General features: G+C 40.7%; 3 protein-coding genes and 7 non-coding genes across 10 annotated transcripts; 7 read left to right on the plus strand and 3 right to left on the minus strand.

The window, feature by feature from the left end:
• Nucleotides 1–1,515: 1,515 nt before the first annotated feature.
• LOC112936737 (small nucleolar RNA Z182) lies at nt 1,516–1,601 on the plus strand. Its single transcript, XR_003239161.1, has one exon. It is a non-coding gene; the product is annotated as a small nucleolar RNA Z182 (small nucleolar RNA).
• A 252-nt stretch (nt 1,602–1,853) lies between these two features.
• On the plus strand, nt 1,854–1,937 carry LOC112936745 (small nucleolar RNA Z185). Its single transcript, XR_003239169.1, has one exon. It is a non-coding gene; the product is annotated as a small nucleolar RNA Z185 (small nucleolar RNA).
• A 931-nt stretch (nt 1,938–2,868) lies between these two features.
• Nucleotides 2,869–2,960, plus strand: LOC112936736 (small nucleolar RNA Z182). The gene has a single exon (XR_003239160.1). It is a non-coding gene; the product is annotated as a small nucleolar RNA Z182 (small nucleolar RNA).
• A 687-nt stretch (nt 2,961–3,647) lies between these two features.
• Nucleotides 3,648–3,711, plus strand: LOC112936746 (small nucleolar RNA Z185). Its single transcript, XR_003239170.1, has one exon. It is a non-coding gene; the product is annotated as a small nucleolar RNA Z185 (small nucleolar RNA).
• LOC112936744 (small nucleolar RNA Z185) lies at nt 3,712–3,795 on the plus strand. The gene has a single exon (XR_003239168.1). It is a non-coding gene; the product is annotated as a small nucleolar RNA Z185 (small nucleolar RNA).
• A 456-nt stretch (nt 3,796–4,251) lies between these two features.
• LOC4348516 (uncharacterized) lies at nt 4,252–6,219 on the minus strand. The gene is made up of 7 exons (NM_001423868.1): nt 6,127–6,219; nt 5,967–6,015; nt 5,697–5,837; nt 5,007–5,246; nt 4,845–4,884; nt 4,667–4,764; nt 4,252–4,582 (listed from the first exon to the last, which is right to left on the minus strand). Exons 1-7 carry the CDS (start codon nt 6,204–6,206, stop codon nt 4,565–4,567), a joined length of 666 nt encoding a protein of 221 aa, NP_001410797.1. The 5' UTR covers nt 6,207–6,219; the 3' UTR covers nt 4,252–4,564.
• A 986-nt stretch (nt 6,220–7,205) lies between these two features.
• LOC4348517 (probable calcium-binding protein CML8) lies at nt 7,206–10,337 on the minus strand. The gene is made up of 7 exons (NM_001423867.1): nt 10,107–10,337; nt 9,460–9,637; nt 9,311–9,347; nt 9,002–9,029; nt 8,678–8,830; nt 8,460–8,562; nt 7,206–7,536 (listed from the first exon to the last, which is right to left on the minus strand). The coding sequence occupies exons 1-7, from the start codon at nt 10,107–10,109 to the stop codon at nt 7,463–7,465; spliced, it is 576 nt and encodes a 191-aa protein (NP_001410796.1). The 5' UTR covers nt 10,110–10,337; the 3' UTR covers nt 7,206–7,462.
• Nucleotides 10,338–13,434: 3,097 nt separating this feature from the next.
• On the plus strand, nt 13,435–13,558 carry LOC112936730 (small nucleolar RNA Z188). The gene has a single exon (XR_003239154.1). It is a non-coding gene; the product is annotated as a small nucleolar RNA Z188 (small nucleolar RNA).
• A 315-nt stretch (nt 13,559–13,873) lies between these two features.
• Nucleotides 13,874–13,976, plus strand: LOC112936734 (small nucleolar RNA Z188). Its single transcript, XR_003239158.1, has one exon. It is a non-coding gene; the product is annotated as a small nucleolar RNA Z188 (small nucleolar RNA).
• A 1,583-nt stretch (nt 13,977–15,559) lies between these two features.
• Nucleotides 15,560–17,500, minus strand: LOC4348518 (red chlorophyll catabolite reductase 1, chloroplastic-like). Its single transcript, XM_066304640.1, has 2 exons — nt 17,055–17,500; nt 15,560–16,319 (listed from the first exon to the last, which is right to left on the minus strand). Exons 1-2 carry the CDS (start codon nt 17,433–17,435, stop codon nt 16,041–16,043), a joined length of 660 nt encoding a protein of 219 aa, XP_066160737.1. The 5' UTR covers nt 17,436–17,500; the 3' UTR covers nt 15,560–16,040.
• Between the last annotated feature and the right edge of the window lie 766 nt (nt 17,501–18,266).

Below are 18,266 nucleotides of genomic sequence, written 5' to 3' on the forward strand. Positions count from 1 at the left end.
GATCAATCGATCGATCTGTTCTTGGCGTGGCGATGAGACCAGTAGAGATCAATTGCCATGGCGTATATCGATTTGTGCTGGCCGGATCTGTTCGAGGCAGGCACCATATATATTTTCGTTCTTGTGTGTGTTCTTCGTGGAAACACACAACGACTCTTTGGATCTAAACTTTGCTGTTCTTTTTTAATTTTTGTTTGGGTTTGTTTGTTTTTGCTGCTTCAATTCGTCGTTTGGTTATCGTTCATGCGAGAGAGTCTTGGCGTGCAGATGAGATGCAACAACCATAACCTCACACGCATATATGCATGCATTATCTGAGGGCAAGATCATCTGCCTTTGGTCCATCTCGATCGATCGCTTCGTCTTGGGTCGTCGTTTCCTCTTTCTTCTGCTTGAATTGCTTGCACAGATCGTTTAATTTTCGCGTCCTTTTCGTTCTTTTTTTCATTTTCTTTCTCCTCGTTCCATTGGTTTTTCTCGATTTTTCACCCGGGCCGAGATCGATGCTGCCGGCCGACGACGTCGATCTCTCTGTCGTTCTTCTTTTCCTTCTTGCCGTACGCGGCTCGCCGGAGTTTTGGTTCTTTCTCCGCCGCTCGCCGGAGTTGCGCCGGCCGGTCATGTGCCGCGCGGCTGGTGAGTTTCCTTCCTCTTTTTTCACCCGGCAGCAACTGCAACGCTCCCCTGCAGCAGCAGAGGTGGTCGGTCGGTCCCTTCAACCGCCGCGCCTTGCGCGCGACGAAACCATCGAGACCGTTGGGTTTTCTGACGGGAACAATCCACCCCGTCCACGTGTCAGATTCTCTTTTTCGTCTCGTTGATCAAGTCGTGACTCGTCGTCTCTTTTCTGCCGTGCCCGACGACCTTAGTTACTCATTTATTACTGTTACTGCTACTTTACTTTCTTCAGCTTAATCTGTTGCTTCGTTCTTTTTCTTTTTGGATGGCGCACCTGCTAGCTATCTGGATCTCTTGCTTCTTGAAGCAGCCGTATCTTGGCCTGCTTCTGCTTCTGCTGTGTGCTCAACTGCTCATGTGCTTGTGCCGATGATAATAAATTTTTGTCACTTCTGAGCGATGCAATGCATCTATGATCGTTACTACATTGGAGCTGAAAGTTGAGGCACATAATGATTTGATTTCTCTATTGCCCAATGGCATTCTTTTTTCCCTTTCTTTCTTTCAAGAAAAGCTTTGCTCTGTTTTCAGGACAGTGTTTCTTTGGGTACACAGAGGCACTTGTATGAATTGAATTGTGTATGCATATAGGATGTTATGTGCGTGTTCTGAGGCCCTTGAATTGCAATGGTGATACGAATCGAATCGACGCAAGGCTGAAACATTCGTGTTTTGTTTCTTTGATCTGCCGCTTTGGTTACAACTCAGTAGGACAATTGTTAGCTCTCTGTTTCTGGTAATTATTGATCTTCAGTTTGGACACGAACGATTCTGCTTTTGTATTTTGCCTTCTGTTCCCTTTTGTTATGGCTGCAGAAAAGTTTGTGATGTTAGTGTACTGTGCCTATGATGAATGTTGAACCTGTGTCAGGATTTGAACCACTGGGCATGTAAATCTCACTAGGTTTTTTCTGAGGCATGTTTTGCTATGATGAACTGTAAATCTCACGGGTTTACCTTGTCTCATCGATTGGCCAGTGATGATGAGCTTTACATCTTACTGACACTGATCTGTATGAAGTTGCAATACAACAGTGCGAGCGGCTCTGAGGCCTTGAATTAGTTAGTGTCATTGTGGTCTGCATTTGGCCTTCTATTTGCATTGTTTCAAGAAAAAAGAGTATAAGGTGAAATGTTTCTCCTCTTTAGGTCACAATAGTAATCTGCATATTCATGAGCTATGCAGAAACTATCACCACCCATCTGAAGCAGTCTGAATGTCAGTCTGCATGTGCAGAAATGTGATATTCTGATGGCTAACATGATTGCATACTTCCAACATTCTGCTTCATTCTTATTACCAACCCACAATTAGCTTTTGCCTTCAGATATGTTCCCGAGCTTTCTTTGTTTTCACTTGATATCTAAATTATATAAAACTAACAGACTTAATTTGTTGATTTTTCAGGATTCTGTTTATTTCCAGCAAGTATGTGATGTGTCGATAAGAACTCCAGGCTCTAGTATTAACACATTTGAAGGTCACCTCATTTACCTACTTCTCGTTTTCCTACAAACTCACTGCATTCTCCTGGATTTTATCAAGTAAAGGTTTTGCGTTCTGGATCTTGTGGATCGACCAGTGATGACAAGCTATACATCACACTGATTATATGAAGGATATATAGCATAACAGTGTGCTGTGCGGTCTGAGGCTTTGAAATAGTCATTTCTTTGTATTCCACGTTCTTTTTTTTTTTTGGTTCAGTTCAATGTGATCACCAGTTTGAATCATTTAGCATCTGACCTTCTGCTTAACTGCAGTATTCTTGATCTTGTCGATTGGCCGGTGATGACAAGACCATTGTCATACTAGATATTGATCATATGAAGTATGTAATGTAACATTCTGCTTCTCTGAGGCCTTGAATTGTTCATTGCCTTATTCTGCATCATTTAGTATTTGGCTTTCTATTTGCATTGTTTCAAAAAATGTCTAAGGTCAAATGTTTCTCCTCTTTAGGTCATATTCATGAGATATGCAGAAGCTATGAATGCATCTTTGTACATGGCCACATGATCATAAACTCTCTCTGATCTGCCACTTGATTACAACTCGCAATAACTGTTTGCTCTTTGATTCTGGCGAGTAATTAATTTGCAGTTTGGACACACATAATTCTGCTTCCGTATCTCGCCTTCTATTATTCCCTTTGTTTATAGCTCAAGAAAAGGTTGTGATGTTAATGTAGTGTGCCTATGATGAAATGTTTCGACCTGTGTCAGGATTTGAACAACTGGGCATGTAAATCTCAGTAGGTTTTTTTTTGCTGAGGCATATTTTGTTAGCTGTTTGAAGGGAACACAAATTAGTCTATGATGAAATGTACCAAACTAGTGGAACTTGATTAATAAAATGCCTTTTAATTAACTGTGTTCTCCCGTGTTATGTCAAGTACAGGTTTTGACCTTCTCGATCTTGGTGGATCAGCCGCTGATGTCAAGTACATTCTGTTTGATCTTATTAACCTCTATTATCTGTTATGTTGCAGTGTGTGTTTTTCTACCTTATTTGACTTAAATAAAAATGAGGACTCGTTGACTTTTCCAGATTCAACCTATTTCCAGCAAGTATGTCAATCCTTTCTTTGTTTTCTACAAAATTCAGTTTACTCTTCTGCGTTATATCAAGTGCAACATTTTAGGGATGAGAAGTTTTACCTTCTCTCATGGATTGGCCAGTGATGATGAGCTTTACATCTTACAGACACTGATCTATGTGAAGTATACAGTAGAACAGCGCGTGCGGCTCTGAGGCATTGAATTAGTTAGTGTCATTGTGGTCTACAAGATTCTTTTATCCCAGTTCAATGTCATATGATTATCGCTCTGCATCATTAGTATTTGTCCTTCTATTTGAACTGCTTCAAAAAAAAAATGTCTAAGGTCAAATCTTTTTCCTCTTTAGGACACAATTTTAGTCTGTGTATTCAAATGTATGCAGAAACTATTGAATGTATCTTTGTACATGGTCACATGATGTTTGTATCACCACCCATCTAAAGCAGGCTTAATGTCAGTCTGCTTTGTACATGGTCACATGATGTTTGTATCACCACCCATCTGAAGCAGGCTGAATGTCAGTCTGCATGTGCAGAAATGTGATTCTGATGGCTAACATGATAGCATCTTTTCAACATTCTGCTTCAGTCTTATTACCAACCCACAACTAGCATTTGGCTTCAGATATGTTGCAGAGCTTTGTTTATTTTCACTTGATATCTAACTTGTATAAACCTGACAGACTTAATTTGTTGATCTTCAGGATTATGTTTATTTCCAGCAAGTATGTGATGGGTGTAGATAAGAACTCCAGACTTTAGTGACAACTGAGTTGAAGGTTATCCGATTTACCTACTACTCTACTAATAGACCAAATAGGCATAGTAACACTATATTCTTTCACTTGATACCAAGAGATGTGATGTACAAAAAGGAAAATGTATCTGTCATTTTGATTTTTTTTTTTTGCACAAGATGTTGCAGATATTATCTAGAGTTTAAACATAAATTTCGTGTTAGATACAGTAAATGGTGTATCATGTACTTTGATTTTCTGTGAGAGAGGCCAGTGGAAGTTTTCAAAAATCATTTGTACGTCATATTACCAAATAACCTGCTGTAGTGTTTGAAAGCATTTGGTAGAGGACTCCATGGTATTACAAATCAGGCTACAATAGGAAAATTATAGTAAACTGCTATGGTCCAGTATTGAAAGTATCAAGGCATTGAGAAACCATAGGAGTCCCCTCTTTATTTTCACTGAGTCCTGTTTTCTACTGTGTTCTAAGCAATTCACAAATAGAAGTCACAAAGTATAACCTTTGATCACTTGAGTAGTTAGTTCCTAAGGAAATAACTACTGAATGCCATTCAATTGAGACAGTCATAATATCTCCGAAACCTGCCATAGCAAATGTTTTCGGTTTAGGCCACAAGAGCATGTCATATAACAAGTAAAATGATGATACTCTTGCATGTATCTTACATGTATTGGCATCTCCGCAATAAGCAGACCACTGGTTTCTTCTAGAGCCTTGAGAGTGGCTACCTCGCCACCAACAACCATGTTAATCACGATTCCATCTGCACCAACATAGATCATCAGCAACAGTAACACTCAACAATATGACAAATGATGATAAAATGATATTTTCTTGACGTGCCTGCTGCCAAGCATGTAGACATACGTCTGAAGTAAGCTTCCTGAAAAATCTCAATTGAAACTTCTAGTGAGCCTAGAATTAAAAAAATCAAACCAGAGGAGTTCAAAGAAACTGCATAGCGCGTACTCAACAGACATCCTGAAAAACAAGAGAGTGGCTCACCTTCTTCGTGGGAAGCTCATAGTTTATTAGCACGCGAGCCATAAGGGGAGCCTCTCCTAGTGTTGCCTGGGGCAAGCAGGCATCTGTTGCTACTACGATGGTTAGTTTTGAATCTGCACTTTCAGTCTTGGGACTATCCGCAATATCAGCAGCAGCAGCTTTTGTATGATTCCATTGGATTGTTGCTTGCCGGAACTTGTCAAGAACAGATGCTCGCTCTGATTCAGCCTGATCGCTGTACTGTATTGACAAAAACCATTAGGAATGAAGTTGGCAACAAAATCCAACACAGGAAGTAGGTAGCAAAATCCATGAACACAATAAAGAGAATTTAGCTATATCAGGGGTACATAAATTCAGTTTGTCTAATTGCACAGGCATATCTGTAATTCGTTTGGGTACATAAATTCAGTTTGTCTAATTGCTCAGGCATCTCTGTAGTTCGTAGATGCAGCTACATTATTCCATATCCACAGTTTTTTTGATGAATTGAACAGCTACCTACCAACACAAGCGATTAACGTAAAATCACAGAAAAGTGTACATCAATTTGCAGCACAAAACGAGCATACCATATACAGCTACATTGTGCCATATCACAGTTTTTTTTTCTGAATTGAACAGCTACCAAAATAATCAATTAACACTAAACGGCTTCGTAAAATCACAGGATCAATCTGCAGCACATACCAGCGGCGACAATGACACGAAGGGGAGGCTGGCGACGTCGGCGCAGACGAGATCGAGCTCGTCGCGGGAGGAGACGCCGACGGCGATCGGCAGCGCGCCGCGGCGGTCGGCGACGACGCCGAGGAGCTCCAAGAGCGTCCTCTGCAACACAGGCACGGCCACAGATTTAAAATTTTCAATTCACGCGGCGTGTGCCCTCCATTAGTCGGAGCTGGGCATGGCATGGTCACCATCGGAGAGAGAGAGACGAGGGGCGGTGAGGCCTCGTACCATCTTGAACTGGAGGCGGTCGACGGCGAGGTAGAAGTGGCGGCCGGAGCTGGGGAAGAAGAAGAGGGGGAGGAGGAGGTGGATTACTGATTAGCCAACACGAGACGAGACGAGACGAGACGCGAGGGTGGGCGACGGGGGAGATTGGGGGGGCGCTCACCTGGGGTGGGATGGCGTCGCGGCGGGAGAGGTCGGAGATGGCAGCGCGTCGGAGAACTCCGCGGCGGCCGGAGATCTCATGGCGGCCGGTGGTGAGAAGGCGGCGCTCGCCGGAGAGAGGAGGGAAAACCGAAGCGGGCGGAGAGGGAGAGGGTGGGGGAATATTCCTTTCCTCCATGGTGGAATATTCCACCACCGTGGAAAGCCCAATGGGCCATATGGGTCTCTCAGCCCAAATGAACATCGGAAATTCTGAATTAAGGCCCCCATTTAGTTCCCAAACAGAAACTTTTTACCCTGTTATATCGAATGTTTAGGCATATATATAGAGTATTAAATATAGAAAAAATTAATTACACAGGTTGCGTGTAAATTGCGAGACGAATTTTTTAAGCCTAATTGCTCCATGATTTGACAATGTTGTGCTACAGTAAACATTTGCTAATGACGGATTAATTAAGCTTAATAAATTCATCTCGCATATTACAGGCGAAATCTGTAATTTGTTTTGTTATTAGTCTACTTTTAATATTTTAAATGTATGTCCATATATCCGATGTGACATGTCAGCTCAAAATTTTTTGCCAACTAAACAAGGCCTAAATTCATCTTGTGCCCATGATCTTCTTCTTTTTTTTCAAAAAAAAAAGGGTTAAACTTTAATTCCAGTTTTGAAGTTTGTCTCCCTTTTAAGTCCAACGGGTGGAAAACTGAAGTTGTCGTTCTTAAGAAGGAGGAAATATTTTTTAGGGGAAAAAAGGACATATATTTGACACATAGAAGATAAACTTGTTTGGTTTGATCCCTACAAATTTTCGGTAATGTAATATGAGTGTGACAGGTTGTGTGTGTATATATGTTTACAGAAGCAATTGCCTCGTACATATGAATGTTTATTTACATTTACATTTTTTTATAGGCATTCATACCACCGGATGAAATTGAAGCCATAATCAAGTGGCGCACTCGAGCGCCTAAGAAAAGAGAGCCATGAAAAGCATCGGTCCTGGAGGAAAGGGAAATGGTGTTCCTTGAAAAAAAAAAAAGCTTACTATCAAATTGTAGTAGGATATAGCAGATCAAACCAATGTTTTCTTCGAGTAATAACAATCTCGTGTTTATTTGATCTACCTTGGTATCTGTACTGCTGTACAATTATGTACATCGTCTCAGTCACCAAAACACCAGTTGCAAAACATAAGGCGGTATGGTACCAACTTAACCTACATATGTACATAGTGATAGTATGCCATCCAGTCGGTACATCATGCCTAAACCTCCCCAAACATTATTTTGTGTTTACTGAAGCACTAGTGATTAATTAGCTGCTTGCTGAGCTAAAAAAACCCGGCCCCAAATCCTATCCTCTTCATCATCTTGAGAAACTCCTCGTGGTCGACCTCGCCATCACCTGCAAAACCAAAAATTCGGATTATTATCCATCCGTCCTCATTCGATCAAGTTTCGTGCACCAACTAGTCCATCAATTATGGCAGCATATCACATGCACATAAGTTTCAATTTAGCTGTTTAGGACGTATTGAGCGTATTAGGTGCACATAAGTTTGGGACGTATTGGTGGTATGCACCGGCTAACAAATGCTACAGAAAAAACTATAAAAATAATGTTTATACATCTCCATCTACATGCAAATTTTCACATTTAAATTTATTATCTTTCAGTGATAAAAAAATAGAAAAGAAATGCGACAGTTTTAAGGGTATAAATTTATTAAAATATCTCTTAATAATACTCTATATATTTGAAATCAAAACTTTATATACACATGTCGAAAATTAAGGAAAGTATTTTAAACTCTTGAGGGGTATTGAGGAAATGTCTTCTCATTTGTTCAAATGCTATCCAAATAGTCATAAGAAAATTATGAAAAAGAAAATTGACACCATTCATACCATATACATATAAACTACTTAAAGAATTAAAAAAAATCAAGGTAAGACTCAACTCACACATTAAGAAATAGACAAATTCACCTTTGGATTTGTCTTATTTATTTCTCCACGGGTAGATTGAATTTGAATATAATTTTTGGTGTAGTGAAAGATGTTAGTATACTCTAATTTGCAAAAAAGAAAAAAGAAATTTTCACAACCATTTACATTAAATTTGAGAGGAAAAATTACACTAGGGGACGTTCCCTTGAGGGAATAGAATCCTATCCTGTAAAATTAGATGCACATGTAATTTGTGAGTGTGGCGAAAGCACCTGAATCTTATGTGCACAGAATATGTCCCAGTTAATCGCTTGGTAAAATCCAAGCCAATTACAGAAAAGAAAATGCTGGGGGTGTGGGAGAAACAACAAATCAGACCGTTCTCGTCGGCGGCTTCGATCATCTCCCTGACCTCGTCCAGCGTGAAGGGCTCGCCGGTCTCGATGGCCAGCCGCTGGATGTCCACGTCCGAGATCTTCCCCTGTTCATCATATTCAGATTCAGATTCAGATTCAAATTACGCACAACAACGACCACAATAACAAGAACAAGAACAAGAACAATAAGAAGAAGAAGAAGAAGGAAAGGACACTGACGTTGTTGTCCTTGTCGATGATCTTGAAGGCCTTGTTGAGCTCCTCCCTGGCGTCGCGCTCGCCCATCTTGTCGGTCATCATGTGCACGAACTCGTCGAAGTCGATCGTCCCGCTCCCGTCCTTGTCCACCTCCGCGATCATCTGGTGTATTTGCTGCATTTGCACACGAAAACGATTCTCATTTGCAATCGTCGTCATCCTCTGCTTTTTTTTTACTGTCAGCTTAGCTTCCAGCAACTGATGAACATATCGGTTCGTTGCTTCCCTCGTCGGAGAAATGGATTCAGAAAAGGAAGAGATATATGCTCAGGCAGGTTTTGGTACCTCTGGTGTCATCTCAAACCCCAGTGCTCTGAAAACACACAGAAAAATGAACAAAATCTCAGCTTGTAGCCACAGCTTATAATTAGTACTAGGATTTAGGACTGTTTCGGCAGTTGCTTTGGACAGTTCCCATGTTATCCGTTATCACGTTTCATGAATTGCTATAGAGCGAGTTTTGTAAAAAAACAAAAAATCAAAACAAAAAAAATATACATATATCATATAAATATAGCTTTTAAAATTTTAATATTTAATTAATCATGCGTTAACAATTCAATCTTAGCCACAATAGTATTGAAACATATGTACCTCATGGCGACGTTGAGCTCCTTTGGATCAATGGTACCTACAAGGATGCAGCAAAGCAAGCAAGCAAGAACAAGTGAGCAATTACCGAGTTTCAGTTCATCGATCAGTGCAAAGAGGAGAAGAGGCATGAGGAAAAAAAAATTCAGAACCTGATCCATCGGTGTCGAAGAGGTCGAACGCCTCCTTGATCTCCTTCCTCTTCTGCGCCGTCAGCCGCTTCTTCCTCACCTGCTTCTCCCTCCTGTACCCGTCGCCGCCGCCGCCGCCGCCGCCGCCGCCGGCGGCCGACGATGCCTCGTCGTGGTAGTAGCCTCTGTATTTGCTCGCCTGCATGCGTCTCGTGGTTATTTCAGTTCAGAGTTTTTCAGCGAAATTTTTTGGTTATTTCTGCTGGTTCAGACTCTTGCTCTGATTCTCTCCACAGTAACTGCTGCTTCTGTTTATCCTTATCCTAATTGACTTCAGAGAAGCAACCACTGGGAGCAAACTGAAAATGAACTCTAATTTTTTTTTCAACCTGAAGTATGTACATGTTTAGGATCACGGTTACGTTGTTCTAATAAGCAATTCTTGAACTTATTTAAAATATTCAGATAACAAGGTTTCATGCGCAAAGCTTACAAAACGATATGTTGCTAACGAAATTCAGCTACTTGGTCAGAAACTAATCTCATCAAGAAACCGGATGAAAACCAGACACCAAACCAACAAAGTAAAATTAATCTGAAGAAGTCGACATAGCCATAGGAGAATCAGCATCTCAATCAGCATATCTGCAGAGGGCAAGCTTGCATACCATGGTCAAGTGGTAATCGGAGCTGAAACTCTCTCAGGCTTCAGAGAGATGATGATCGAGACCAAACTCCTCCAGAGCACCTCTGAAGTCTGAAACCTCACTTGCTTTTCCTCTCCTCTCCTCTTTCTTGATGCTTCGTTTCTTGAAGGAACCAAAGTGAGATGGACTGATGGAGGAAGAAAGGGCGAGTGATTAAGAATGGTTTCTTGTGCCGTGACGAATGAATCGAACAGTGCAAAGTAAAGCGAGAGGAATTGAAGAAAAAAGGAGGAGAAGAAAGCGATGGGGATTTGGAAAGAACAGCACAGCACGTCAGTTGAGTCTTATCACTCATCAGGTAGTCGTCAGGGATTATTCCTGCTCCTTCCGGGTCCAAATCACTTTGCCCTGGGTCCTGGGTCGCAGCCAGTTCTCGGCATTATTTGCACCCAAAAAAAAAGGGTTTTGGTTTCTTTTGTTGGCTGAATTCTGGTGTTTGTACCGACCGAAGCTAATTTTGGATTTTATGACTCGTTTGGATGGGAAGAAATTTGTAGGAAAAATATAGGAAAATATTTACAATGAGAGCCTTTGAATGATGGAAATTGGGTTAAAATGAATTTTAAAGGATAGGCAGATTTTCTCCATATTTTGGTACCTCATGTTTACAAATGCTATGAGAATTCCAATGCACCTTCTTTCTTTCTCGCTCTGATAAATCAATATGTAAATATTTAAAAAAGAATTGTTTTTTTCTGTGAGACATCCAAACAAACAATTCATGCGGTTTATTTCATGTAGTATTTAACCAGGCATGATATTTCAATCATGTTTTTTTTTCCATTCTTTGTTTCAAAGGACCCCTTAAATTTTAAAAATACTTTTAATTAAATCATTTGTTTGCCTTCTTAGCTATTATTAGAAAAAAGAAACTGACAACGAAAGTGACAAAAAAAACCCTCTAGTACTAAATCCAAGCTCAGCCAATCACACATACTGAATGTAACGGGCTCCTTTGAAATGTACGAATTGAAAATTTCATAGCAATTAGTTTAACTCATTCGAAAATCCTTTATAATATTTTTTTCAGGAAATTAGTTAAAATATCTTTGTTCTAAAGGAGGCCTACTACTGAAAGTAACTTTATTGACATACATCCTTTTGATTTCAGGAGCCTTCATGGGTTGCTGTTTTATCTGGCAAATACAGAAGTGAGCACCATCGTTGGACAGCGTAGTCTCTCTCTTTTGGTTGAATTGCTGATTGAAAGCAATGTTATGTAGTGGAAGCATACATCTCACCAGCACGAAAGCACACAGGCTGTGTTCTTTCGAAGAGGTTAAAAACCCCTCCCCTCCACACGTAAAACGGAGCAATGGATTAACGTATAATTAATCAAGTGATAACATTTTTTTAAAAAAAAGGTTAATATGATTTTTTAAAACAACTTTTCTAAAGAATTTTTTTTGCAAAAAAACACACCGTTTAACAGTTTGGAAAGCATGCACATGTAAAATGAGAGAGGTGAGGTTGAGAACCTTTACTAAAAGACAGTTGAAAGTGACGTGTATAACTTCATACAGAATGGTTCAATTATGATGACGGTACAACTACAGATAGAAGATACATCCTCTAAAGTGTATACTGTAACCTAAAACGGAGGTAGTAGATGCTGGTAAGGTGTATACCGTGTTGTGCATGTGTGTGATGGTGTACGCATGTGTATATGTTGTATGAGCGAAAAAAAAAAGTTTACCCATCGCCAACTTATCCAAAGGAGCTTCTATAAAATAGCATCAGCTCTAACTCCATCTTTCGTAGAGCTGTAGGCCAGTCAAACAATTTCTTTCGTAGAGCTGTAGGCCAGCCAAACAATTTCAACTCTACTTAAAAGGCAATAGAGCATGCTAAAGTTCTTTCCCAAAATAAACTAGAGACTTGGAGTTGTGTTTTGGCTGGTTCACAACCCTACTTCAAATCCAACTATTTTAAGTTAAATTTAGAAGTTGAAGACCAAGATTTGATCAAACTTTTTAGTTTGGAAGAAAATCTGCCTCAAAAGGTAATATTAGAATATCAAAATTTTATTAGATGTGATTTTTAATTATAAACTTGTTGTTGGTCATAATATTAGTTTGGTCAATTTTTGCTCCTATGTTTGTTAAATATTTGCGATTAAAGTGGATATTACTTTGGTAATAATCAAACCTTACGTACCGTTAATGACCAATACTTTGCACGGATTTATCTCACCAATAACCAGTCAAACCCCTTATCTCGTGCGTAACCAACGGCGTCACGATAGCTCTAGGGTTCGTTAATGAATTGCGTCCCTCTATATATTCAGCTCGATCTCTTCCTCTCTTCCACGCCGGCCGTCCATCGAATGCATCGATTCAAGTGGCGAATTTGCAAAGGTTTGATCTCCGTTGGAATCAGATTCGTGTGGAATAGCTTCTTCACAAATATAATATCTTCTTCAGATTTGAATTTGATTTTTAATTCCCCATCTTATAATTTGCTTTTCGATCGGTTTCGGGCCATCGATCGATCTCTCCCTCTCTAATTTTTTTCCTACTACTAGTCTTGTTCGTTTGACTGTTTTTTCAAGATTCATGGATATGGATTTTTGCACCTATTTTGGCGTGTGCCAGTACGAGACGAATCCCGGATGAAACTTTTGGTGAATTTTGGCTGGATTTGCTGTCACACATTCACGTGACGGTTCATGTCAAGAACAAATTAATCTCTCGGTAATTTTATTTTTGTTTTTACTCAAAGTTAAAAACCACCGTTTTAAACGTCAGTTTAACCCCAGCGCTCCGTGTACTACTACCACCAGACAACAAAAAGCAATCTGAGGATAGGATGATGCGATAGGCGATCGTGAGCAGATCCAGACCGTACGTTACGCGGCTCACCGTATCCTAGCCGTCCACGTGTTTAGCTGGCTGGTGCTGGTCCATGTGTGGGCCCCACCTAACTCGTGACACGCGCGCGTCCTTTCTCATCTTCTTTTTCCAGGTAAACTTCCTCATCTCCTTCATCAACTCGTCTTCCTCCTCACTTTGCGCATCTCCAATCTCCAATCTCCCCTCGCGTCCGGTGAATTCTCGCCAATTCGTCTTTGGTTCGATCTGTCTCCACTCCTCGGGTTAACGAATTGCCGCTCTGGTCGATTGATTCATTGATTCTGTGTTTTTTTTTTCTTAATTGTGTTCTCTCTCTCGTTTTCTTTCTTTTTTGTTTTGTGTTGTTGGATCTCTCGAGCTGTAGAGTCGTGGAGGCATGGATAGGTAGTATAACTCTCTTTGGTTCGATTTGTGAAGATTTTGTTTCTGTTGTTCTGGCGTGCCAGTGATGATTACAGAGATAAAAAATGGTGAATTCTGGATGAGCGGTGCTCGCGTGTCGCTGCGTGCGCGCGCGCTCGGCCGTGGTGATATCCCTTGCTCAGTTCATCTGAGGCACGCACGAATCGAATCGAATCGAAACCCATTTTATTTCCCCTTAAGAGTTCTTTCTCGCGAAATCGAATTCCCCCACCTAATATATAGTTAGAATTTCAGCCTTACGGGTGGCGAATCCTGAATTTTGTCTCTGGATTTTGCTGGAACCATGGACAGTTTCTCACTTTTTTCTTGGTTTGTTAATCGATCTGTCTGCCAGATCTACTACGGTCGGATTGCTTCTTTAGTTTGAATCTGTGAAACCTTTTGTTTTCGATTTTTCACGTCGGCTGCTTCTTTAATCTTGATTGATTTCTGATGACTTCCGTTTCGATTGTAGCGTGCCGATGATGATTAAAAGAGCTAACAATGGTGAATTCGATGAATGTGCTTGCGTGCCGCTGGGTGCGCAGCTATGGTCAGGGTTTCACTTATCGCACGATAATCGCGTGATTATCGCGGTTATCGCGCTTATCGCGGGGGTACGGTAGGGGAAACTGGCGATATGGTTTGGATGAATTTTGACCAAATTCAAAATTCTGGAAAAAAATCGAAAAAAACTGAAAAAATTCATGGATATAGTTCTTGATTTGTAATTGCCAATGGTGAAGAATTTTTTTGAAATAGAGTAAGCTAAATTCAAATTTGAGGGCAAAACCAAAAATGGTTTACAAATTGAAAAAGGAAGAGGATAATGAGCCTTAAGTATCCTACATATTCTTCCAATTATTCTCAATTTCTAGTTTTCTACACATATTCAACCATATTTTTGATTTTTTTACCCTATTTATTTTACATTTACATGATTTCAGCTACACAGCCCGCGATAACCGTGCGAATATCGCGGTTATCGTGGCAAACCGTGCGATTATCGCGGTGAAACCGCGAAACCGTCGAGTTTTGAATTCAAATTTTTAGATGTGATTTTTGTGCGATTTTAGACGATTATCACGCGATTATCGCGGTTATCGCGCTACCGTGGGGTGGCGATAACCCCGGCCCAAACGATAAGGTAAACCCTGATGGTGATATGCATTCTTACGCAGAGGCACACATAAATCGAAATCGATTGTTTTTTTTCCTCCTCTCATGTGTTTGTTCCCCTATTATGTGTTTCTTCTCTTCTGTTACTTTCGATGCAACCCTCAAAATCTGATGTTTTATGTTTTCCTTTTTGGCAAATTCTTGATGGAATGAGAATATGTAAACACGGATGTAAATTTATGTAAACACGGATGTAAATTTATCCATTAACCAGTAATACGTACTACGTAAATTGAAACAAATATCACATCAAGGTCGTTGCTCTCTAAGAAATTGAGGAAAACACCTGTGAATTAATACGGACGCATTTGTACAGGAGACCCATGATTTGGGTGAATAACTGGAGAGCTCTTCGTTTTGAAAATAAAATCGGCACGAACACCAACGGTGGTTTCTGGTTTGTATTGAATGGTCTAACAAACCTAGAAAAAGTAGACCATATGGGATCATTGTACTAAACTCCATCTAATTAACTACTACTCCCTCCGGTTTAATTTTAATTGACGTTTTGGACAATGACACGGTCTACAAGATATATCTTTAACTTTATTTTTCTATTATAATATATATAATAAATAAATGTATGTTTACTTTTATTATAGTGCTTTAAAAGACAAATTTATATATGTTGTTCTAGTTTCTTTAAACTAAATATTTTTAAAGTTGTTGATGGTCAAAGTTATAAAAGTTTAACCTTAACCTTATCCAAAATGTCAATTAATATGGAACCGAAGGGAGTATGTGGGAAGAGAAAGTTTGAAAGGAAATCACAAACTGGAAGAGAGTTTTAAAGGAAATCGCAAACAAGAAAAACTGATACTCTAGTTTGGAAGGAAATTCTGTTTGCCTCATCAGTTGCAAACCACACATCAAGATTACAGGTTGAAGAGTTGCATCTTCTGTTCAGCTTCAGTACTTCCAAGCAACTGCGACAGTGAGCCAAATGCACAAAGCGTAACATGACGAAAAAGAGATTCTACATAATTGAATAAACACCTTGATCTGATGGAAAAGACACCAGATTCTATTTGCTATTATCATCACACAGTACATCTGATTGTGCACATTACTTTTGAATGATGTACAGAAGCATCCTAATGCATCCTTGGACACAGTTCTAATGCTAGGCCTATTGTACCCCAAAGGCCTTCTGGATTTCAGCTATGACTCGGTCTGCGACATCGGGACCAAACATCCTCGGCAAATTTGAAGTCAGGTCAACCTCGATTGACTTGGACCTTACAATTTGGTCCCTCTTTATCATGTTTTCTCTCTCGCCTTCTTCCATCTCTGAAGTATGATCAGCACAACTATCAAGCCAAATTTGAAGAAGTGCCCTAGCAGCTGTTGCTAGTTGACCACGCACTATCTCTTCCAAGGTACCCTCTCCTCCTTGCCCACAGTCGATGCTCATCAGTATTGCTGTCAGTGAGAAGGCGCTGCGCACGAAGAGGGATCGCGATCAGTATGGACGGGCCTGCGGCAATTCTTCGACCTTCTCACGCTGTTTGTCCACCTGAGTATTTTCATAGTATCTCTCTATGTATTCGGGATGGAGCGCAAGGTCTTTCCGTGGGAGAAGGTCCAGAAGCACCACGATCGAAGTTGGGCTACCTTGTATAAATTCCATGAGGAAATGTGGAGCATCTGTCGAGGCGTTCAGAAAGATGAGAAGAGATGTAATGTCGATTGCGCCATTTGGGACTTTGCAGTGTAGTGAGGACTGGAGCATGAAATCAATCTGTAGACAAGAAAAATAATAATTCAACCCCACTTGTCATTCCTTGCAGAACTCAAGAAATTATTATACTGTGCTAAGCATTAGGCAGCTTGATTCAGGTGTTCAAGTGGTGAGATTAATAACATTGTTTGAATGCCATTGATCATTTTGGCCACTCCAATTGTATCTGTTCAATTGGTGAGATACCTTTTCTTTGGAGAGTAAAAAGAAATCTTTGAGTGGTAGGAAAAGATCACGAATGAGGCACAAACGCTTGAGCAGACCAATTGTTGCCATTTCAATCTTGGATGTTTCGCAGCACTAATAAATCAACTAATTTGAGCATTACTAATCTAACAAACAATCATAATTTGCTCCAAAGAGTTGGATTGTGGATCTTGGCTTCTCAAAGCTTGCAAGTTCACCTTGATAGGGCAATCACGAATAGTTCGGCAGCAAATTTTCAGTGTAAAACAGTTTCAGTAAACTGTACTGAAACAGTTTCAGTGTAATTTACTGCATTTCGTCATAGGATTGCTCTACTCTACCTGCCTGTCACTACAATTTCACTATTTCATATGACTAATTGTGCTCTAGAAATTACTGCAGTAGAAATAATCTCCAATTAACAGAACAGTAAATTTTAATTAGCAGCTTATACTTCGTGGGGAGAGAAGCTAAGCCAATCGCGCAGGCACAAGCTAAAATCTGTATGATCTGACGAACAAATGTGAGAGAGGAAGGGGGTGCCATTACCGTCGATCCCGGCGCGCCGCGGCGCACGTCGAGCGAGCCCACGGCGTTCCCGGCGCCGCCGCCGCCGCTGCGGAACTTGGCGACGTCGGGCGGCACGGCGGAGGGGAGCAGCCGCGCGCCCAGCCGCGCCTCCGCCCGGGACGCGAGCTCCCGAGCCACCTCCCGGTGCGCCACCGCCACCTCCACCTCCAATGGCGCCGTCGCGCCCGGCACCGACGACGCGGACGCGGGCGCGCACGCGCGCACGGCGCCCCTGAGCTGGGGAGGCGCCGCGCGGGGGAGCCGGAACGCGCCGCGGTGGCGGAGGGGCGGGTAGGAGATGGTGGAGTGGGCCGGGGAGGTCGCCGGCGGCGAGCGGAGGTGGTGCTCTGGGCGGAGCATGAACGACGCGAGGTGAGAGGGGAGTGAGATTTTCCTCTTTTTTTTTCTTATAGAAAAATGACTCTGTGTTACAAAATCCATCGAAAGGACATTTCTACTGCAAAAAGAAATCTCGAGACGGTGAAAATATGAGATAATTGGCCTGTTTCGGCTTCTTTTTGCTGCGGCATGCAGCCACAGCAACGCCAACAACTGAACATTCATAATTGAACTTTTACGAGCAGTTCAAATTAAGGCACTCTGTGATTAGGTTTATATGCTAGTTTTTGAAAAAAAATTAAGCCTAAAAGACAACATTTTTTATTTGGTTTTCTTTAAAGCTATAAGCATTTTTACATTGCTATATATGACTCCAAAATTACCGTTTATAAAACAACTAAGCTGAAAAATTAAATTAAAACTATAAGCTTTTAAACTATCTGAGTGAGTGTAGCTCAACTAGTTTGTATTTTTTTTAACCAACTCACCTAAAATCAAAATCTAGATTTGACACCGTTACGGCTAATTGATCTTCCAATGAGATATGTTGACACAGTTTTTCAAAGGTGTTCATAGGGGTAGGGTATGTGTGTATGGGTTCATAGTACTACCTCTGTCCCATTATAAGTGCAGTCGTGATTTTCCGTGATCGTCCATCTTATTTAAATTTTTTAAAAAAGTTTAAAAACATAAGTCACGCATAAAGTACTATTCATGTTTTATCATCTAATAACGATAAAAATACTAATCGTAAAAAATTTTCAAATAAGATAAATGATTAAAGTTGGGTACAAAACTCATGACTGGTGACTGCACTTATAATAGGACAGAGGGAGCATGTGTTATGAGCAT

Source organism: Oryza sativa, chromosome 10 (assembly GCF_034140825.1).
Source record: "Oryza sativa Japonica Group chromosome 10, ASM3414082v1".
NCBI lineage: Eukaryota > Viridiplantae > Streptophyta > Magnoliopsida > Poales > Poaceae > Oryza > Oryza sativa.